Source organism: Colletotrichum gloeosporioides, assembly GCF_011800055.1.
Source record: "Colletotrichum gloeosporioides strain Lc1 chromosome Unknown consensus_37, whole genome shotgun sequence".
Classification (NCBI taxonomy): Eukaryota; Fungi; Ascomycota; class Sordariomycetes; order Glomerellales; family Glomerellaceae; genus Colletotrichum; species Colletotrichum gloeosporioides.
Window position 1 is genome coordinate 461,918 of NW_025544682.1, and position 21,820 is coordinate 483,737.

At 56.1% G+C, this 21,820-nt stretch overlaps 9 protein-coding genes across 9 annotated transcripts; 6 read left to right on the forward strand and 3 right to left on the reverse strand.

The window, feature by feature from the left end:
* Window positions 1-1,200, forward strand: GCG54_00004430 (Secondary metabolism regulator laeA; the record flags this gene model as incomplete). The annotated part of the gene is made up of 1 exon (XM_045404479.1): window positions 1-1,200. One exon carries the CDS (start codon window positions 1-3, stop codon window positions 1,198-1,200), a length of 1,200 nt encoding a protein of 399 aa, XP_045265263.1.
* Window positions 1,201-1,848: 648 nt separating this feature from the next.
* On the forward strand, window positions 1,849-5,465 carry GCG54_00004431 (Vegetative incompatibility protein HET-E-1; the record flags this gene model as incomplete). Its single annotated transcript, XM_045404480.1, has 4 exons — window positions 1,849-2,659; window positions 3,218-3,542; window positions 4,231-5,278; window positions 5,337-5,465. The coding sequence occupies 4 exons, from the start codon at window positions 1,849-1,851 to the stop codon at window positions 5,463-5,465; spliced, it is 2,313 nt and encodes a 770-aa protein (XP_045265264.1).
* A 1,312-nt stretch (window positions 5,466-6,777) lies between these two features.
* On the forward strand, window positions 6,778-7,290 carry GCG54_00004432 (uncharacterized protein; the record flags this gene model as incomplete). Its single annotated transcript, XM_045404481.1, has 1 exon — window positions 6,778-7,290. One exon carries the CDS (start codon window positions 6,778-6,780, stop codon window positions 7,288-7,290), a length of 513 nt encoding a protein of 170 aa, XP_045265265.1.
* A 363-nt stretch (window positions 7,291-7,653) lies between these two features.
* On the reverse strand, window positions 7,654-8,484 carry GCG54_00004433 (AMMECR1-like protein; the record flags this gene model as incomplete). The annotated part of the gene is made up of 1 exon (XM_045404482.1): window positions 7,654-8,484. One exon carries the CDS (start codon window positions 8,482-8,484, stop codon window positions 7,654-7,656), a length of 831 nt encoding a protein of 276 aa, XP_045265266.1.
* A 1,524-nt stretch (window positions 8,485-10,008) lies between these two features.
* Window positions 10,009-10,253, forward strand: GCG54_00004434 (uncharacterized protein; the record flags this gene model as incomplete). Its single annotated transcript, XM_045404483.1, has 2 exons — window positions 10,009-10,072; window positions 10,126-10,253. The coding sequence occupies 2 exons, from the start codon at window positions 10,009-10,011 to the stop codon at window positions 10,251-10,253; spliced, it is 192 nt and encodes a 63-aa protein (XP_045265267.1).
* Window positions 10,254-13,813: 3,560 nt separating this feature from the next.
* Window positions 13,814-15,059, forward strand: GCG54_00004435 (uncharacterized protein; the record flags this gene model as incomplete). Its single annotated transcript, XM_045404484.1, has 3 exons — window positions 13,814-14,007; window positions 14,056-14,280; window positions 14,339-15,059. The coding sequence occupies 3 exons, from the start codon at window positions 13,814-13,816 to the stop codon at window positions 15,057-15,059; spliced, it is 1,140 nt and encodes a 379-aa protein (XP_045265268.1).
* Window positions 15,060-15,918: 859 nt separating this feature from the next.
* GCG54_00004436 (putative sterigmatocystin biosynthesis P450 monooxygenase) lies at window positions 15,919-17,639 on the reverse strand (the record flags this gene model as incomplete). The annotated part of the gene is made up of 2 exons (XM_045404485.1): window positions 15,919-17,445; window positions 17,502-17,639. 2 exons carry the CDS (start codon window positions 17,637-17,639, stop codon window positions 15,919-15,921), a joined length of 1,665 nt encoding a protein of 554 aa, XP_045265269.1.
* Window positions 17,640-18,360: 721 nt separating this feature from the next.
* Window positions 18,361-19,152, reverse strand: GCG54_00004437 (uncharacterized protein; the record flags this gene model as incomplete). Its single annotated transcript, XM_045404486.1, has 1 exon — window positions 18,361-19,152. The coding sequence occupies one exon, from the start codon at window positions 19,150-19,152 to the stop codon at window positions 18,361-18,363; it is 792 nt and encodes a 263-aa protein (XP_045265270.1).
* Window positions 19,153-20,265: 1,113 nt separating this feature from the next.
* Window positions 20,266-21,551, forward strand: GCG54_00004438 (uncharacterized protein; the record flags this gene model as incomplete). The annotated part of the gene is made up of 4 exons (XM_045404487.1): window positions 20,266-20,686; window positions 20,753-21,261; window positions 21,311-21,369; window positions 21,416-21,551. 4 exons carry the CDS (start codon window positions 20,266-20,268, stop codon window positions 21,549-21,551), a joined length of 1,125 nt encoding a protein of 374 aa, XP_045265271.1.
* Window positions 21,552-21,820: the final 269 nt, after the last annotated feature.

Sequence of the window (21,820 nt, forward strand, 5' to 3'; positions counted from 1 at the left end):
ATGGCCCAAGAACACCGGGATCAGCCCGAGACCCAGCCCGAGTCCCACGGTGAGACTCAGCCTGACGGTCAATTCGAGACCCAACCCGAAGCTCAGGCTGTTGCCTTCGGAGCGGGCTCCGACCACGACTTCAGGTTCGAGATCCCGTACTACACCCAACCCGAACATGACGACGATGACGATGGAGCTTCCACCGCATCGCTGAAAGCCAGTATCCTGGACTACCGCAGGGAAAATGGACGCACCTACCACCGCTTCAGTGACGGTCACTACGTCCTCCCGAATGACGACCTCGAGCAGGAACGCCTGGACATTGCGAACCACATGTGGACTGTCGTGTGGGATGGGCAGCTCTGCTTGTGCCCCAAGAAGAACGGCGCCAATAGAGTGCTCGACCTTGGAACTGGAACGGGCATTTGGGCATTGGACTACGCTGATGAACACCCTACCGCCACAGTCATCGGCGTAGATCTGAGCCCTATTCAGCCCGAATATGTTCCGCCCAATTGCCAGTTTGAAATTGACGACCTCGAAAAAGAGTGGGCGTGGCCTGAGAAATTCGACTTTGTCTTTTCCCGCAACATGATCGGCTGCTTCAACGACTGGGAATGGATTGCCAAGCAGGCCTTTGAGAACTTGGAGCCTGGCGGATACTTTGAAATCCACGACAATCTCTACCCGGTCGCATGCGATGACGGAACCTTGACGGAAGACCACGCCCTGTACAAGTGGTCGTCTCTTTTGTGCGAGGCCATTGCGCGGATGGGCCGTTCCCTCACCATCACGTCAGAGTTTGAGGGCATCCTCCAGCGGGTTGGCTTCGAGAACGTAACGGTTACGAAGCAGAAGATGCCAGCGTCGCCATGGCCCGAAGATCCGAGGTTACAGGAAATCGGCAGCTGGGTGCAGGCTTCCTTACTTCCCGGGATCGAGGGTATGGCGATGGCGTTGTTGACCCGTGTGATGGGTTGGAAGCCTGCGGAGGTCATTATATTCGGTTCCCAAGTAAGGCAGGATGTTAAGAATCTGGGTGTTCATGCGTATTGGTATGGGTATTCGGTCTACGGGAGAAAGCCTGCGTCAAAGAAAGAGGGTCAGAAGCAGGTCGCAAGAGAGAAGCCGAAGGAGAGCCTGCACGTGGACAGTCCAAAGAGGGAGAATCTCAAGCGCAAGAGTCCTCATCCTGAGAGTCCCAAATGAACGCCGGCATTCGGTCACGGCAGCCAAGTTACCAAATCGCCAGAACTGGAGAGTTTATTGAGCACAATAAGCGACAGAGCCATTTACAATCTTGGCCGAACGGCAGCAGCGCTTGGCCTCGAAGCGGAGCCCTTACCTTCTCAGCGTAAGACGCAGCCAAGCACTATCACCATGGCATTCTGGCCACATTGCTTCCTGGATTCGATGCGTGTGAGGTATGGCAACGGCTCGGGAGGACGCAGCTCAAGTAGTGGAGACGGCTTGAACATGTACATATTATTAAGACAGCAGGAACCTCTCAGAATTCACAATTAGAGCTCATTACACAGCCCAGCCTTTCCAATCTACTTTTTTGAAGTTCGCACTGCAGTCTATAGTGCCTTACCAGCTCCTGCATGTTGACGCAGTCTCACGGCAGGCAAGCCTCGCTAAGCCTGCCGGAAGCTTTTCCGTCACACTGCATTGCACGGGCAAATAAGATGGCCAAGCAAGACTGTGCCGCCTTGCTGCCTAGATAGCTAGGCATACCACAGCTGAACTACATTCTGAGCAGATCATTGGGCATCTTTTATCTTCCTCAACCATCGCATCTTCGCGCCAACTGAAGCAATCCACCGCATCAATATTTCTTGGATACACACGAATGCCATGAAACTGCTCAACTGTACTAGCCTCGAAATTGAGGAGTATTATGGGTCATCGATTCCCGAAAAGTATGCGATATTGTCCCATACTTGGGAATCTGGCGAGGCTAGCTTTCAAGACGTCGGCAATACCGAGGTTATGGCTAGCAAGTCAGGCTGGGCGAAAATCAAGCAAGCATGCCGTCTAGCTCTTGATCAGGGTCACTCCCACGCGTGGATTGACACGTGCTGTATCGACAAGACAAACTTTACGGAGCTGACTGAAGCTATCAATTCCATGTTCAAATGGTACGCGAGGTCAACAACATGCTACGCGTATCTGGCGGATATCGGCGCCGACGAGTCTTTGCAGTTCCAAGATTCGCGCTGGTTCACGCGCGGGTGGACCTTACAGGAACTTATTGCGCCACGTCAAGTCGAGTTCTACGACAAGAATTGGAACTTTCTGGGCACGAGAGCTGATCTCAGCAACAAGATGGAAGAAAGAACTGGCATCGATAAAGACTTTTTGACCAATACAACTGAAGCTGTGGAAGATATGCTTTCTGACATCCCCATCGCTCGTCGCATGTCTTGGGCAGCGGACCGGGAAACTACTAGGGATGAAGACCTCGCCTACTGCCTTCTGGGCATCTTCGGCGTTAACATGCCACTTCTTTACGGCGAAGGTCCAAGGGCTTTTATGCGATTGCAAGAAGAAATTATCAGAGATACCCATGACACGTCAATATTTGCCTGGAGCCACCCGAATCCGAAATCAACCGTTCCAAACCAGACCCCGCAGCTCCTGTTTGGCGTTTTAGCAACATCACCTAGTATGTTTGCCAACGCCAAGACACTTAAATGAGCACCGGAAAAAACTTCAGTTGAGGTATGTCAACCTGAAATGAGTCTTTACGACATTTCTTCCCTGAAACCTCTACCTTCCCATTCAAATAGCCTGTAATAATAATTTCTGAAGTACACCATGACAAACAAGGGCCTCCGGATCGAAAATGAAGTTTTCGGAGCTGAGTACGATTGGCAAGAAATGTCAATGGAACTTGGATGTCGTCTCCGTGATGACGATGAAAGTGGAAACCTATGTATCTTGCTCAGAGACCAGGGAGATGGTACTATGGTAAGGTCGAGCCCCTACATACACAAGACGTCCTCGCGGTTGCCACGTTTCAATCCTAGGCCGCATACTCGTCTGTTGATCAGGAAGCACCTCAACCCCCGCCAGTCATACGCATTGGAGAACTGCCATGAAAGTATTTCTTTCTTCGGAGAAGTTCTCCGTGTCGGTACCTATGTTCCTGCGCAGTTGCAATTAACGAGTGCATCACCTCGGGAACTCTGGGACCCTGATAGATCTGCTTTCCTAACTAAAGGGCTGAGGGACTTCTATGGAGTTGTGCACTTTAGAGTTGTCATACTAGAAAGCGGGTCCGGTGGGTGGAATTCCGTTGGCCAGGACTTTGTCGTGGCTACTTGGTTCCAGGGCGGCGGTCTAGACCAGCCCGAAATGCGTCTGGCTACTTCGACAGAGCGCAATGAGCTTTACAACGCAGTGATGACGAGGAACACTGATTCGTGGCAGTCTCTTTGCATGCGGCAGAAGGTGCAGCCCGTCGACGTGTGGCTTGAAGAGGACAGGACAAAGCAGCCGCGACGTCTTGTCGGTCGTGTCAAGTCAAAGCTTACTGAGAAGTGGAGGTTTTCAGCCTCTCCCCAGATGTCAACGATGATGGGGACATCGCGGAAACATGCAGTGAGGATTACGATTACACCAGTGCAGGCTTAGGGGGGCGTCCCATATGGGATATCGAAGATGTCACGAGACAGACTGGTCCAACATGTCGCCATGCTACTGACATGCTGCTACAGCTGAGGCTTTCTATATTGGCTTTGTTCACCAAAGCGATGCAGGTGTCAGTTTTGACTTTTCCCTGACAAGACGGACACTCAACGTCCCAAGAAAAAGATGAGACGACGACAAGCCATCCAACCGCCCTTGTTCCGCTGATCTTTCGTCCACTCAAGTTTCAGCATCGTGGGTGAAACGAGTGGAGCTGTCTTGGTGCGAAAGACCAGCAAACTTCATCCCATGTTTTGGCCGGCTACTTTAACGTCACTTCATTTCACCTGAAGCAAAAATATTGTATTCCCCGGAGAAAATCAATGGAGATTTTATTCATCACTTTTCCATCATGTTTTCCTCGTTAGCAATAATATCTCTCGCCTTGGCATTTTGCTCCGCCGCCGCGCCCGAGGCCCAAGCGCAGCTTCGCGGGGCGCGAATCTGCCCCCGGACGCCCCTGGAAGAGTCGCTCTTAGAATGTTCAGCCTGGGATGTTGCAAAGACAGAAAATCAGTCAGAACGCAATTTACGGAATAACACGAGGCAAAATGAGCCAGTTGAGTGGACCGGACCGCATGGATGCGCGGGCAACTTCTGCTTATACGCCAACCGGGGCTTTGCGGCCGGACGAGGGGTGGTCATCATCTCAACGCTAGAAAATGTGCAAAAGTTGAAAGGAATGGAGGCCAAATTCCAGATCGCGGATGATCCGAGTGCCTCAAAACCGTCATTTCGCGTCACTGAGGTGGAGGGCAAGGGGCTGGGCATGATCGCCAACAAGTCGCTCGCCCGAGGGGACACAGTCATGCTGAAAACGCCAGTCCTCATCGCCCATCGCGCGTTCATCGAACGGACACCGCCGGCAGAACAGCACCCTCTCCTCGACTTCGTGGCGCAGCTACTCCCAGCATCAACACGGGAGACATTTCTCGGCCAGATGGGCCACTTTGGCGGCCACAAGGTCGTCGACATCATGCAGACCAACTCGTTCCAGATGGACCTCGGCGGAGGAGCTCAGGGTGACGGCCACCACTACGGCAACTACCCCGAGGTGTCACGGTACAACCACGACTGCCGGCCCAACGTCGCCTTCCACATCGGCGCCGACGGACGTCACCAGACGACGGTCGTGCGGCCGGTGAAGTCGGGTGAGGAGCTCACGATCTCGTACCTCGACCAGCTGGGCGTGCGGTCCGAGAGACAGCACCGCGCGAAGCTGGCGTGGGGATTCGAGTGCGGGTGCTCGCAGTGCAGTCTGGCGAAGAAGCAGGCGGCGGCGTCCGACCAGCGGTTGATGGATATCCAGGAGATTGATAGGTCGCTTTCGGATATCAACGCCCGGGTGACGACCGCGCTCATTGAGAGGTTTCTGAAGCTGCACAAGGAGGAGAGGCTGGAGTCGAAGCTCGCGGGCGCGTATACCATCGCAGCGCTCAACTTCAACCTGCTCGGGCATGCGAAGCAGTCCGTCAAGTATGCAAAGCTGGCGGTGGAGGCAGGGTTAATGGAGAATGGGCCAGGTACGGCAGATGTTGAGGCCATGCAAAAGCTAGCAGCTGATCCCAAAGGGCATTTTACATGGAGGGGAAGGGTAAGATAAGGCGACGAGCAATTGGAACGATACAATGGATCTGAATAGAGTCCGAAAGACATTCATGAACATGCCGATTGGGTTCCACACCACGGGGTTGTGCCCTTCCGCCGGCGGCGGAGGTCCCGCTACGAATGGCGGTCTCGACAACGGATGGCCGGCACTAAAGACGCCGTCGAGGCCATGACTCGACATGCTCGAGCGAGGTCGTAATGAAGAGAGTCTTGACACATTCCCTCGACCGATACTCACAGATTTCAAAACGCTCACTGCAACCAAGCCCGGGCTGACCAGCGGTCGAATGCAACTGTTCCACCCAGCTGAATTATGCCCTTCGTCGTGGAGGGGGGGACGGGTGTCTGTCTCACCCAACTGACAGTCCGCCACAAAGATCGAGATCAAAGACATGCGTTCTAGCCTCAGGAACGGGGCCAACCCAGGGCAAGATGGCAAAGTACGAAAGACAGCGAAAAACCGTCGAAAAGGGCCATCCTTGATCAGGATTGACAGCGAGAACACTACACTAGAGAATGATGTGGTGTGGTGGACGGCAGCTTGGTGCGGGTGGGGCCTCTGCCCGAGCTTCCATCCAGCACTGCCGGACAGCGACGTCCGGAGCATTGGCCAATGACTACGGCGCATTTGGCGGCATTTTCGGGGGTGTTTCCCAACCACCCGCCTCTGGGAAGGGCAGCTCAGCCAGTGACGTAAAGGTGATGGGAAGCTCGCAGCCCCACCCACAACTTCTTCCCACAGAGTCACATCGCGAATAACTCTCTAGCCGGCGTCGCCAACTTTGCTAGCCCGCTGCTTGGTCCCCGTCTGCCGTGGGGGTTCTGTCCTCGGCCGATGTACAAGCGGGAGACTTGGAAAATCTCGCATTTGCGTCTTTGTCAAGAGCCGAGGGGGCGAGCAAGCACCACTTCCACCACCACAAAGCAACGCATCTCCCTTGCAAGATGATTCGGTCGATATATAAGCATCAAGGCGGCGACCGAGGACATGTGGAACCGGAAACCTCGTGTCTTGCAGCTTGAATCCCATCAAGGCCGGGATGCAGGTCGTAAAAGATGCGCAGAGACAAGGCTACCGACCTGCTAGAGTCCGACATCTACCTTGCCGTGAGGGGGATTCGTCCAAGAAATTTCCATTTCCGCGTTCCCACCCACACTCACACGGCGCCATATCACCCAATGTTGTCGACATGACTGGCCCGTTCTTGACATCCTAACCCCTGCTTGTCACATCGATGCCATGACTTGCAGTCCCCAGCCCCATCCCTCGGCCGAGGTGTTAGTCGAGCCCTCGACCAGGCCATTCTTCCTTTTCGACGCTCCCTTTAAGACGTGGATTGGCGTCATTTATTAATCATTGCTGTAGTATTTCCATTGCTGCTCCCGTCCCGTCCCGTCTCTGGTGCCGTAGTCCCTCTCTCGTCTGCTCTCCCGCTTCCCTTACAGGCCGTCTTCCTCGCCTCACGTAGCCGTCAAGTCACGACTATGGCGCCAGTAACACCAGCTTTCAACGCCCTCGCCGGCCTCATCCCCCGCGCGGCATCATCGGAAGAAACCCCGACGAGAACCTTTAACGCCCGCCAGGTCGTCGTCACCATTACATCCACCCCGGAGACGACCGCGGAGAGCGCATCAAACAACAACCTCAGCGGCGGCGCCATCGCCGGCATCGTCATCGGCTCCATCGCGGGCTTCCTCATCCTCTTGTGGATCCTCAAGTCCTGCGGCCTCTGGAAAAGGCCAAACTCGTGGGGTGAGCCGGACGAATACGACCGCAAGTATGACCGCAAGTACCGCGGCAGGTCTCCCGGCGCACGCCATCACAGGAGACGCCAGCACCGCTACCACCACGAGACGTCTCGTTCGCGCCGACCTTCGTACGAGGTCGAAGAGGTCCGATACGCGCAGCCTGTCGTGTACGAGAAGAGGAGGCCGAGCGCTTCACCAAGACCACCGGCTGCAGTATACCGATCCAGTCGTAGCAGGACCAGGTATTAGATGATCTGTCGAGGCTTCATGTATTGGGAAGCTATCGAAGCATGTGGCTTAGGACATGGCATACGACGAAATGGAATTTAACGACACGACGATGATTTGATGCGAAATCCTTTCTGTGCATAATTAGCAAAGACATAGCAGCGGCGGCGTTTTCAATTTGAAGAGCCTACCAAACAAGAAGACGGCAGAGCCAAGTTGTATGCGCACATTCCTCCAATCGAGTAGTCATGATAATTGTATTAACACAAGGCTATCCTCTTCTATCCGAAGGAGACCACGCCTCTATCCTATCCGTATACCACCAAAATGTACCCGTGTCCCAGTAACGCCCGTCATGTCCCGTCATGAAAGACCAGCCGGGCCTCAGCCGGACTTGGTCTTGTTGTTCTTGTACCAGTCGTACCACTTCTTGTATTCGGCATACTCCAGCGACTCCTTCTTGCCCTGGTATCGCACGACCTTGAGCTCGACCTCCTGCCACTTGTCCTTACGGCCCATCCAGCCAGCCTTGCGCATGAGGCTCACGAGCGTCTCCTCCTTGGTCCACTCCTGCTCCACGGCGACGTCGGGGAGGTAGGTCGCGCCGTACCGCTTGCCGTGGTAGAAGAAGCTGATGCGCAGGCCATGTACACCGAGCGTCCAGTCCATGGCGTCGTCGGCGTCCTCAAAGTCGGTCAGTAGGGTCACGGCGACCTCGAGCGAGGGCAGCTCCGACATCTCGACGGGCGGGAATCGCATGTCGTGCAGCGCCGACGTCAAGCTGTAGCTCGACAGGCCGTCCTCGAGCTCCTGCGGCTCAAAGGTGCCGATGCATCCCCGCAGCGAGCGATGGCCCGAGCGTGGTGAGACGGTGTTCCAGGTGACGAAGAGCGGGGACTCGGTGATGACATCGTCGTCGTCGTCGTCGTCGTCGGCATCGGCGAGGGAGTCGACGGATGTCTCGGGGGTCTCGGCCGGCAGCGAAAGGCTGGAGCCGGAGGAGGCGGAGCCTGAGTCGCTGGCGGGCTCGGCGAGGCGTTGCAGGGCCGGGAGGAGCTTCTTGGAGGCATCCTTGCCGTCACCGAGGCCGGACGACAGGGTCTTTGCGTACTCGGGCCATGATTGCTGGATCTCTTTGAGGGAAATACCCCGCCGCTTTTCCAGGTGCGAAGCCAGCGCCTCGAAGCAGTACAGGCAGTGTCCCACAGTCGCCATGAGCTCGTTTCAAAGGGAGGGATGTGGCGAAGTGGCGTGTTGTTTGGGGGAGAAGTAACAGAGAGCTTCACAGCGTCCGCAGAACGGTCGCACAGGGTCAGCAGCAGCGTGAGATGGCGGAGATGAGCAGTCTGGCACGTTGGAGGTTGGAGAAGAAGCTTAGGTTGGAATGGGGGAGAGTAGGTAGATTGACAGTTAGGTACGGGTAGCTGGAGGAACGGCATGTCACTGGGCTGAGAGGGGGCTTTGGGATCACTCCAGCTGAACCCCACTTCCGATAACGAACCCCGCGATTTGATGCAGCTGGATACGGGTGGCATAAGATGTGTCTGTGCTATCAAGCATAACACATGCACAAGTTTTGTGCTGTGCCCGAGGAATGCAGACAGGGCCTTACTTAAGCAGCGACTGACGATCCGACTAAAAATACGACGGGCCGCCCAAATGATTTTCCTGCGTCACACTGCCCCTGGCATCTACACCACAGGGGTTGGCTGGTTTCGAAACGCCTCCTGGGCGGGAACGCCTCTGGTCCGAACACCTTCATCCCGTCAAAGCTGAGCCGTCGAGGCCGTCAGGGAAAAGGCCGGTTCTGGACTCTCCCACATCCCACGCGAGGAATCCAACATCCCCAGCCTCTGGCTAAGCTTCACAATAAGGTACACCGGGGTGCAGACTTGGCAACACTGGGGTTCAGACGTTAAAACCCGCTTCCCTGCCGACTTTGCTACCGGAACATGCTCATAGCGAGCGGCTTGCTGTATGATCTACGCCCGTCCGAGCCGTAGGCGAGCCTCTGTGACACGGCATTCACTTAGACTAGTGGGCCACTCCTACGCGTCTCCCTCGTCACAGCCCAGTTTCAGACCTTTTCTACCACTGCGGTTCTCTTGTCTACCGCGATCAGCTCTCTTGGACGCTGCTGATCAGTGGCCACCCTCTCCTCAGTATCCTCCCTGAGGCAGGCGAAGCCCGGGGCAAAAACGGATGGGCTGGGGCATCGTTCATCGCTTGGTGTGGTTCCTGTTAGTGCGGTGACACGCTGGGAGGTCCCTAGTTTCCCCATCCTCGACCCGTTGACAACTTTCTCCTCTGAATGATGTTATGGCCAAGCAATCGACATTGGGCTGCGGCGAAGATGACCAGGGATGGAACCGGGCGGAAGCCCTGACCGCTGGTCTCAACTCGAGGGCCCGGGGCAACGACTGTGTAGTTCCAGTCAGATTTTGGATGACAGCACTTCTGGATGGCTCGGCACCCGTGCGCATGTCGTCTCCCTATACCATGTCTGATGTATGATATCGATGGTGATACTTGGCGCAACCCCCTGGGCGTTGGGCTCTCCTCGACAAGTCCTCGACAAAGATACAAATACCCGCATCTCCTTCCCGTGTTCCGTTTCTTCTGATCTTGTTCTCTAACCAACAAACAACACTCTCTTCCAAACCTTCTCTTCTTGTACAGGAATTATCTGCTCGTCGCCGGCCGACACTCGTTCGAAAACAACCAACAACTACCGTCAAAATGAAGTACTCTGCCATTCTCTTTGCCCTCGCCGCTGCCGTCGTCGCAGCCGCCCCCGCCGAGCGTATGTACTGAAAACGATGGAACCGGGAAACACTTGATGCTAACGAGTCACAGCTATCGAGGCTCGTCAGGAGGCCAACAGCGTCCCCGTCAACGAGGCCGCCATGACTGACGCCAACGGCAACATCGTTCCCTTCAACGCCGCCGGCGTCTACCAGGCCAACAAGGAGGCCGGCATCTAAATCGTCAAACTCGAAATGAGGAGGATGAAAGGGGTCGACACTAGCTTTACGAACTGCAACAACATATACTACACAAAGACGCCTGTAATCTCATAATCTGGCGACAATACCGGGATGGGACCAGGCGAAATAGGCACCATGGCAATCAATCAACGATATTGGCATTATTTTGATCTGGGATCGGGTTCACGAGGGTGCCAGTTAATCCACCGCCCTCTGAGGCAGATAATATTCTGAATATACTTGGTTGGCATGGGCACATTGCGTGCAAATGTCAAACCGTTTTTTTCACAGAAAGTCACTGGACCAACAACATGCATCACAGTGAACGGACAATCCATCAATGCGCACACATACTTTCTGTCACTCACCCTCCACCACGTCAAACCGAATCGGGGGGATGCTGCGCGAACTCGCCTGTCAATAGGATGATCCGACTGGTTGCTATTTCTGAGTCTTGGGACTTGGAAAACCAGGAAAGACTTGCTTGTAAGCTTAAACGCGGAAAACCCACCAGAAGTGGGTGTTGACGACAGGGGTGTCGCAGCGAGCGAAGAAGAAGCACACCTGGGCTCGCTTCAGCATTCTGGGGCAGTATCCACGGGGTGATGGCCGTCGTTTGGGCGGGCTCAGCCACGATTCATCCTTCTAGCGCGGCTCCAGCCTGCTTCAAAAGGGAAAATACAATCCCGTCGCCATGGCATCTGCAGAGTGGTTTACGGAGCTCGAAAATGTGACTGCCTGATGTCGAATCCTTCTCTAGTGGGTCGTGTAATTCTCCGTTCCAAACTGGCAGCCTGGATGGATGCCGTTGCGATGACAGGGACTGGTCTGTTCCTCGCGAGCATCACAAAGTCCCTTGCGCGCTCCACTCCTTTCGTCCCAGAAAGTCGCAATAAGCGACGGGGGAGGGCCATTAGAGTTTGGGTCTGATGTTTCGTTCGCGTTGGGGCCAGTGTTGGAGAGGGCGGCTCAGGACGACCATGGTGTTGCCTTCCGATCGTCTGGGTCGTTGGCGACTTCAGACTTGTTCGTGATGGTCGATCTGACAGAAGTGCCCGTCGGCGATGCTTTTGCCTCAAGTTTGACAGTCTTGACTTGACGTTGACACGACGGACGAACGGGAAGGATGGCGGCTGCCTTAAACCGCCGGCACGTCATATCTTTTAGATCTTAGATGCGTGTTATTGGCCTCACCTCGTCTTGAGAGAGGTCAACAAGAGACGCCTACTTATTAGACGGTACTTAAGATCTTAAGCAGATCCCTAAGTACGCCCGACGCCCTCATCTTGAGACGAATCCTCGAGCGTGACCAGCATCGGATCCGTGAGCTTCCGTCGAGAAGAAGGGAGAAAAAGGCGTTAAGGGACCCGTTAATTAAGAACAGCAACGTGGACAAGGAACGAGCCAAAGAAGCAAGCACCAAACCTAGCCAAAACGGGGAGCAACAGACGAAAGACGCCAAGAGCTTGGGCCCATAGCTCACAGTGTGTCTGCCTACGACGGTGACTGTCACCCGCCGATGCAAATCAACATCGCACGGTGCCCTCTTCTCCCTTCCACCTGTCCCGCCAGCTGTTGGCACTCACCCATCAACCCAGACTCATCCAACAACACACCAACAATGTTCCGACCTCCCCTCCCCTCCCTGCGCCTCGCATGCCAGCTTGCTGCGCCAAGAACACAAACAATGGGACTTGTTCCGTCCGGTTGGGCTCCAGAGTTGCACCCACTGCGACCCTGTGGATGGCCAACCTCGAATAAGCTCGTCGTAACAGCTTCGCCAGCGACATCTCACCTTTCCCACTGGAAAGAATCAAAATCACGCAAAAATCAGCTGCAGCCTCATCGGCCACTGCCACAATATCGTCTGCAAGAACGCACACCAAGGGCGGGTACGACACCAGTAACCAGCTACAACAGACGGAAAAGCAGGGACCAGACCAATGTCTTTCGTCCCTGGCGTCAGCACAGCAATGGTGCTCGAATTAGCCTCGAGCTATGCCCCTTTCGACGACATTCCCCGCCGTCAGCCCTGCTGAATGCCGTTTCCTCTTGGGGGGCACTCCCAGGAGCCAAGCAGACCTCACCACATCATCAACCCGACCAACAAAACAGGCCCAGTCACCCACGTTAGACGTTATAGCCCGGCACGCCTCGGCACCGGCGTCCACTCGAGACGGCCACTATTACACCCTCTTCCTCAGAACCAAGTGCCTCTGCCTCCCACGCACCACCAAATGACACAATCTCCTCTGCGTCCTAGACGGGGGATTCAGAAGTGGATCGAGTTGATTCATTTTGACTTGCGCAGCCACCACAAGCGCGTCTCATACTCCTCAACATGATCCTTCAGGAAGACGACAAGCGCGTAGCGAGATGATCAGGGCCAACCCCCGATCGCCCCAACCCTACCGCCTTTCGAGAGAGCCGCAACTCTGGATTCCGCGTTGCCTGTTTGGCTCTCATGATCCAGCTTAAGCGAACACCCAGGGCAGGCTGTGAAGCAGGCACACTTGGCGCTGCGCTCCACACCCATCAAACACCTTTTTCGGCCATCGATGCAGAGTCTCTGCTTTTGTGTTGACTGTTTCTGCAGGTTCGAGTACCCGACCAACAGTCTATTGATGCCGTCAGCAAGTGCCTGACCGTTCCTGGGCCAGTCACCCCCTTCTCGAGCGAGAAGGGGAAAACATGCGCAGATGGTCTCACCCGGTTGGCTATCAAGATCAGCCTGACCGATACCTCATGGCCCGTCTCAGCCGCAAACGCCATCCGATGCGTCACAGTGTTGCGGCCTTTCCTTCCAGCATTCCAGCATCTCGCCCGCCCTTGCGTACCGCGTCAAGTCGAACGGAAGAGAACCGCGCGGGCGTCGAGTGCCGGCACGATGGCGTTTAATTTCCCTCGCCGCCCGACACCCGGACATGCCTCTAGCTGTCTCTGCCAGGCTCCAACGAATAACTAGTGATGCCCCGTTGCTCCCGCCATTCCGTTCTCTGGAGTAACTCCAGGGCCCCCGTCTAGGCTTGCGCCGGCTGGGCTGACAGGGGAGCTTTTTGAGCGGGAACCTGAATGTGCCCGTCCAATAGCACCATCGTGGCTGTTCAGATTCACCGCTTGCAAAAGACGGACGACAGAGCGGCTCCCTAAACCCCGAATGGACAGCCGATCCATCCTATTCCAAAGCAAGCCAGGCCTGGAGCGGCTGCTTCTACGCAGGGTTTAGTGCCCTTAGGTATGCTGCAGCCTGGTGATGGGACTCTCACTCATTTCAGTGTCCCAGCTCCCTGGGTGATGTGATTTTTATATATAGTAATAGCAGCACTCACGCCCCATATGAGAGTTCTGACAGGCTTGCCTCATCACAGCCTCGCTCACCCCCGCGTCTCTCGGGTCCGGCTCCGATCGAATCCCTGTCATCCATCGTTTGTTCGTTGTTCGTTGGGTCTCTTGCTTATAACCTCGCGGGATCGCCTTGTGTCTGAACTAGTCTTCTCAGCCTCAGATAACTCTCGCGGACATCAAAGCTCCCTAGAATCAAATCCATCACCGCAAACATGGTTCTTCACCGCCAACAAGCCCAGTTCGACAGGGCACGATGGCGCATGGCGCTACTGCTGCCTTTCTGGATCCTTCAGATGATGGTCCTTCTTGCCGTCATCGGCCTCTTCTCGTGGCGTCTATCGGATACTCTGAGGAATTGGGATAGTCAAGTGGAGGACAAGGGCATGTTTCCTACGGTTGAAGTTGTGTAAGTTTGCTGCCGTCTGGTCACACGGTATAAGCTAATCTTGCTCAGATGGGAGTCTGTCAACATTGGATTTTCCTTGATCTGCCTCTTCTCCACCATCTACGAAGTCTCCAAACTCGCTGCCGAGACGTTGACACCATGGACGATGATCTTCACCCACGTACTCAAGTTTGTTTGCTCGATGGCCACACTCGCCCTCGACATTGTTGTCTTCACCCAAAGAAAAGACAGCCACTACTCTGTGGTTGGCCTCGGCTTGGACTGCTTCCTCATGTAAGTCAACTCCTTTCCATGATGGACTTCCATAATAGACAAAGCTAACCAGTTGCAGTCTCCTCATTTCCGTCCCTGGCATCTACGCGATTCAAACGTACCGCCGTCTCGCAAAGTACGACGACTACCACTACCCGGTCAACCACAAGCCCTACGGCTTCAATGACCTCGAACAAAACACAACATACAACTCCCGTTTGTCCATCGGCGGGTTGTCTCTCGGGGACCGCTCCCTTCGTCGCATCTCGACATCCTCTGCAAAGAGCGGCACCAGCAGCCCCCACGGCTCGATACCTCAACCCCAACCCGAGCCGAAGCCCCTCCAACGCACACCTTCTCAATACAACAACGAAAGAGACACCCAATTTGACCGCTACATGGTCGAGCGCGCGATGAACACCGAGTTCGGGTGGGCCAGCAGCCCGCCAGCCGACAACCCTCTCGCACGCAGTGACAGCTTCATTGGCAGCGGATCCGTGGCAAACACAAAGGTCGTGACGAGGGAGAGCATGGGTCGCGCGCCAAGCTGGGGGAGCTCGCACGTGCTGGTGGCCGTGCCGGAGATGGACGAGGACGACGCGCCAGGGCGCGGCGACAGGCAAGCCCTGCTGGGACACAGGAGACAGGACAGTGGCGACAGCGTCGGGCCCAGCAGCCCGCCGTACCAGGCGTACCAGCCGCCTTCCTCACGGGTGCAGGTGCCGATCATCGAGGTGGAGGAATCGGACATCACGGCAGGCACGGTGGAGTTTGAGCGCAAGAGGAAGAGGAGTCAGTGATTCATGGTTGGTGGTAAGGGGCATCGGATATACCCATCATTGTTCTGCATCATTTCTTTCGTTTGACGAGCTCGATAGCTTGTGTACCTTCTTCTACATTATACCACATTCATGGCGTTTACGATCTGGGAAAAAAGGGGAGACGGCACGGAAGGGGGAGGTCCCTGGGGACAGCTGTTCATACAACACCCTCGCTAGAGACGTTTACACAACGATACCAATTATGCTTTTCTTGATCCTTTGCGTGTTTCTGTGTCATATGTGATTGGTTGTTGTCAGTCCAGGCTCCTTTGCGCTGAAAAGCAGAGGAATGACCTGCACGACTAGGAGTCAACAAGGCAGATCTTACATGCTGCCGCCTTGCCATACGTAGCTCATCTAAACTAGTCAAATCCTCCCAGGAGGCCAACCATGACTGCGAATCGATCCAGTTCATCCGATGACGCGACGAAGATGAGTCGAAAGGATTTGAGGCGTTGACGTCGAGTTTGAGCCAAGGATTTTCAATTCGCTGTCAAGAGGATGGGATCTGGTCCCAGTGAAATCGTTCAGATGCTAGGATGGAGGCGAGAGGGCTGAGGGCTTACGTGAATCCTGATTTCCGTCAACAAGGCGAATTTTGCACATTGGCTCTCTGTGCAGATAATTGGACCTGGCATACGTAGACTGCTTACGACACTTGTACGACGTGAACGACAGCAAGCCACGGATATACGGGACAGGATGATTGGCAAGGCAAACTCGGCGATATTGCATTATGCACTCCGCCCGAGACATCACATCACGTCTCCCTTGCGGCCAAATCACTCTCTGAACAACGCAACGGCGTAACCTCATCCTTCTTACCATCTCAACATCATCATGCCTTGTATCCACTCAGCGAAACCCTACACGGATATCCGTCCGTGGGATGCGCAGCGCCCGCCTCCACCATGAACACCCTCTGCCCGCCAAGGCCGCTTGTGTCAAGCTTCCGCTCCCCGTCAATCTCAGCAAACGAGTCCCGAATCTCAAACTCCCTGATGATGCAGGCCAGGACCGCCCGCGCCTCCACCATGACGAGCTGCTGCCCGACGCACAGCCGTGACCCATACTCAAAGATGCGCCAGCCGCCCCGCGGGGGGTAGAGCTCGTCCGCGGGGTCCGTCACGAGCCACCGCTCCGGGATGAACTCGTCCGGCTTTACCCAGTACCTCGGGTTTCGCCCGATGACCCAGTGGAGCATCGTGATTGCGATCCCCTCCGTCGGGAACAGGTTCCCCTCGGCGTCCTTGAGGACGAGGTCCGCGGACCCCTGGCGGATGCCGCCCGCCGGCGGGAACAGGCGGAGCGACTCCTTGATACAGGCGTTCGTGTAGGGCAGCGAGTTGAGCAGACTGGGATTCTCGACGATCTTGGCCGGCGCGGAGGCCACGTCGGCGCCAAACACCTCGTCGTGCTCCGCGCGCACCCTCGCGAGGACGTCCGGGCGGGAGTAGATGTTGTGGAAGCAGTAGACGATGGTGGCCGCCGACGAGTCGTAGCCCGCGAAGAAGAACATGCGCATGTTGCGCGTCATGATGCGGAGGTAGTCCGCGTCCAGCGCCGTGCGCCCCGCGTTCTGCGGCTGCGCGAGCCAGTTCTCGATGGCGCTGTCGAGGACGGACTGGAAGCGCTCCGTCTTGTCGCGGTTGTGCGCCTTGTTCTCGCGGAGGACGCGGAAGCGGGCGGCGATCTGCTCCTTGATGTGGTTGTCTAGGACGCGGCCGCCGTTCCAGGTGCGGAAGAGAGTGACGGGGTCGATGCGCGACAGCAGGTTCTCGGGCTTGTGGGCAGTGAACTTGAGCCGCAGCTGGCCCTTCATCGCCTCGGCGAGCGGGTGTTTCTGCTTCTGCGTGTCGAGGCGCACGTTGAGCAGGACCTCGCCGATGATGTCGGTGATGAGGTCCAGCGCGAGGGGCTCCAGGCGGAACATGTCTCCCCTGCGGGCCTGTTCGCGCAGCTTCTCGGCGAAGACGCGGATGCCGTCGACAATGATGGGGACCTCGGCGGTGATGTTCTGATTGCTGAAGCTGGGACTGAACAGATTCTGGAGGTGCTTCCAGGGGCGGCCGTTGGTGTCGAACTGGCTCGGGCCGCCGGTGATGGGGTGGAACCAGCCGGTGAGCATGGGCGGCTTCTGAGAGCCGACGACCGGGTGGTAGACGGCCTGGTGGGCCATGTCCGGGTCCGTGATGAGGAGCATCGGGTCGGCCATCGGCCAGGTGTCCATGTAGAAGGCGCCGTTGGGGAAGGGCTCGGCCAGCTTGGCCAGGACGTAGTTTGCGTGCACTCCGGGCGGCAGGCTGTCAAAGGCCTTTTTGGCCTCGAGGAGGTTGCCAAAGAGGAAGTTGTGAGGAACCACGGGCTGGGCATGACGGTCAGTTCGGATGACGACGAAGATGACGACGGGAGACGGCTCACCAGGCCCTGCTTCTTCAGATCGGCCATCTTGCCGCGGTGCTTCGTCAGCAGCTTGAAAAAGTACAGCACGGAGCCACCGACGACGACCAGCATGGCCGCTGCGATGGACCTCACGGACAATAGGAGTAGGCCATTCATTGTGAGGTTCGTGAGAAGGTCGCGTGCTGTTATGATGTCTGGCAGAGTTCACGGAACAGTGTGGCAACGGCCCTGATCTCGCTGTGAGAGGTTGCCGTTGACCGCGATATCTCTCAATTGAACGGTCGAGGTCAACGGGCGGCGGTTGAGCCGGCAAAATTGAGTTGCTTCAATTTCTGGCCGACTCCTTTGTCCACCGCTTACCGAAATCTTGGATGAACCTCTCAATCCTACTCCGTAGGTCCTACGGCCCAAACGCTGAGGAGAGCGAGTCGGGCCCATAATCAAAGGTTCAGGGGTGGTCTCGAAGCGACTAATTGCGCTAGGGCATCCTGCGGCAATGTCATTTCACTTCCCCGCTTGCGACTAAGGTGCCTGTCAAGCGAAACTCTGATTTTTCTTATCTGCTGATGCCCCTGAGGCTTCTTCATCTTTTGCCTGGTTTTGTGGTGGTATCTGAAAATGCCTCCGCGATGTTTCCTGGCTTGGTGTGTAACTAACTCATGACTCCGATGAACGCCAGTGCGCCCGCCTTGATGTGCTGTGCTCGCTTTTCCCGTACCACAATCTGAACCCGAACGCCTGCTATTGATGCCTCTCCAACAAGGACCTTGGTCAAATTTGACCGCTCATCATTTGACCAAGACATGAATTTCTCCAAGAATTATGCTTTTGCCGATCCGAATCGTACTGGCTGTCCTCTCATTCGGCAACGTTGCAGTCACCTGGGGACTGCGCCGGCCAGGCCAACAGCCACGGAGGACGTCAAGAACTCCGCGCTATTGTACACTTGCTTACAGTTTGGAGGCGGCGGTTCCTTGGAGAAACCGTGGCTGTACGCTTCTCCAAGAATGCCGACGGTCGTCGACGCAGCCTCTGGGTCGTCGAGGCGGATGACGATCAGCTTCTCGGTGCGGGACATGGCCCAAATCTCGTCGCCCGGTCTGGTGTCGTGGGGGACGAGAACGAGGGCGGCGTGGTCCTGGGTCAACGCCAGCCGGCGAGTCTTGTCCTTGACGAAGATATCAAGGAAGGGAATGTCCGTTTCAGTGACGGACGCCATCGGGCCGCTGCCGGACACCGCATCAGTGAGCAGGTTCCTGTCGTCGAGGGCCCAGAACTGCCGGAAACCAGCGGGGTCTTCGCCGGCGCTGATGGCCTTCTCAAAGTCGTCCAATCCGCTTAGACCGTTGAGGACGGGGCTGAGAAGCCTGCTGAATGACTGGATGATCTCGTCTCTGGTGAAGCCTTGGGGATACCTGTCGGTGGTCGTCTTGTTCAGGGTGTCTCCTGAAAGCGTCCGCATGAGGGTGTTCATGCGGTCCTCCTCTGACGGACTTGGAGCACGGACTTTGTAGACGAGGGCGAGGAGCTTGACGAGGGGGAGAAGTTGCTTCATGTAGAACAGCTGTTCAGAGACGTCGACGATGGTGTCGACATAGGTGCCGCCCAGCTGGCCCTGTTCTGGTTGCAGGTCGCCGATGGGCATGCTGTCGTCTGCTGAGAGCTTCATGGTGCCAAGTCAAAAAGGGGTACGGATGGATGGATGGATGACTTTCCAAGCGAGAAGAAAAAGAGAAAGCGGCGGCTCTTGAGACATATATCCCCAGAGCCAAGGCTGTCGTCATGTCCGTACCCGCGGGGTCATAATGGGCTTATGTGGGCACAGGCTGGGGTTTCCGGGTTGCCGGTAGTCACGTTGCAGGGATGGCGAGGAGATGATACCTGACGGACGCGCTTGCGCTTGCTTGTTGGTCTTGAATTGCGTAAACGGGCAGAGGAGATTTCTACAAGTGAACAGGATGTGCAGACGGGCTGGACCCGGTGCCGGGACTGACGGGGCCAAGGGGGGCGGCCAAGAGGGCGACGATGTCATGCGCTGGAGACGGTTGAAAGCTTGACTCCCGGGTAGCGCTGCACTTTTCATCCCCTAACTATGAAGTGCCCAGGTAGGTAGTCTGGGTATCTAGTCAGGTCGCAAGAGTTCGTCTTCAAAGTCAGACATGATCGACGTTGGGCGGCCGGCAACGGAGCAAGGGAGGCCATGGAAAGGCACAGGCGACGGATAGGAGACGAGACGGCCGAGTGTGTGAGAGGAGCAATACAAGATTTAGATTTGGAGGGGGATCAAAATCTGGCAGAGATGACGTCGCGCCGGGGCCCACAGCGGACGGGTCCTGGTGCGTTAGTGCCACGAGTGCTAAAGGGGGCAGCAGCAGGGCACGGTGATTAACGTACTGCGTACTTAGGTGGTTAAGGTACCTACCTGCCTAAGGTACCCCCCGGCTTGCTTCATATTCAGGGTCCCGTCGTCCAATGTCGCCTCGACCTCGCACAGGACCGTTCGTTGCCTGCTGACCGTTGAACCAATCTCAGGTCAGCGTCATCATGGATGTCAGCATCTTACTACCGTCCTGGCGAGTCGGCACCCGTGATTGTGCGGCGATGCTGACGCCCTGCGAGATACCTTACCGTCCCGATGCCGTCTCGATCGAGCCGTCTTCTCCCTTGCAGCCAGCACCTGATGGATTACCTACCCATTGAGACGGCCAAGCTGAACCTCTCGTAAACAAGACACCACCGTCGGCAGCACTAGGCACGATCGGCTCCATCAAACACACCCATAATGGTCAAGGTCCTTATCATCATGGCCGACTATGGCCATGATCCCACAGGTCAGCACCCATGTCACTGGCATGATTCCCGTGTCTCCCCTCCTCTCCGTCCCCTCCTCATCCCGCCCGTGTCCACCACACACACACGCATCCATCTCCACAGTCTCCTCCGTCCCAAGGCCGCTTCCCTGCCGCACCTCACCACCACAAAACCCCTCCACTACCGGATCTGCGTCACGAACCGCAAAGCTAATCTGTGTCATGCTCCCACAGAGGTCGCCGTCCCCTACCACGCCTTCAAAGATGCTGCCTTCGACGTGAACTTTGCCACCGAAACGGGCAAAACCCCCCGATGCGATAGCAGGATGCTCGAGGGCCTCTCCCAGAAGCTGCTGGTGCGCACCCCGATCTCTTCTTTTCGATTTACGACCCGTGCTTCATCCCTCGTGCCGGACCATACTGTCACAAAACACAAGCAATTGCATTAAGCGCGCGCAGATCTTGCATGTCGCCAATCTGCCCTGGACTCCGGCCTGCTGCTGCCGTCCAATGACTTGTCCACCCGAGCTGACCTCGCTACTGCTCGACAGGGCGCCGCCGCCTCGGTCATGAAGCTGTACGAGTCCATGATGGAATCTGCGGAAATGCAGCAGCCGCTGTCGTGGACCGCCCCGGGCTTCTCCCTCGACGAATTTGACGTCGTGCATATCCCCGGCGGCCACGACAAAGATGTGCGCCAGCTCATGGACAATGCCGTCGTCCAGAAGCTGTTCGCCGACTACTTTCCTAAGACGAAGAAGCCCGGCAAGAAAGTCGTGGGCGCCATCTGTCATGGGCCGCTGGTGCTCTGCAACGCCAAGGGAGATGATGGAAACAGCGTTCTATACCACTGCACAACCACGGCGCTTCCTGCGTGCTTCGAGTCGGTGGCCTTTCACGGGACTAGGCTATTTCTAGGCGACTACTACAAGACCTACGGTGCTGGCAGCGAGAATGTCGAGACTTCGGTTGGTTATTTGGATCAGATGCACATGCACAACTCTAACGGTTCAACAGATGAAAAAGGTGCTGAAAGACCCCAGCCAGTTCAAGTCCAGTTGGGTCCCAAACCGGCCGTACGTATATTTTCGTCCTGACTTGCCCTTCGCTTACAGCTTCTAGGTTTGTGATCGAGGACACAGAGTACAATTACATCAGTGCGCGGTTCCCTCCTGATGCGGCCAAATATTCCGAGATGATGGTGAACCTGGCCCATCTCGTTCAGAGTTACGAGAGTGATGAGTCGCGCACGCAGTAGCCTGTTGGTTCCTTGGTTCTCACGCTGGAAACTTTTGCCGTTGGAGCTGCAATCAAGGTACTGTGATGCGAACGGCATGATGGCTTCAACAACGTTTCGTTTGTCCGTCGAGGCTACAGCCGCGTACAGAGGGAGTTTCAAGAGGAAAAGGGTACGCAAGCCTCTCAATGCAACATATCAGTAATCTAGCCGTACAGTGATGTCATTGAGCCCGTCGGTCTCGTCAAAGTATGGGCAGACAGAGGCTCCGGGAACCGACTCAAGCTTAA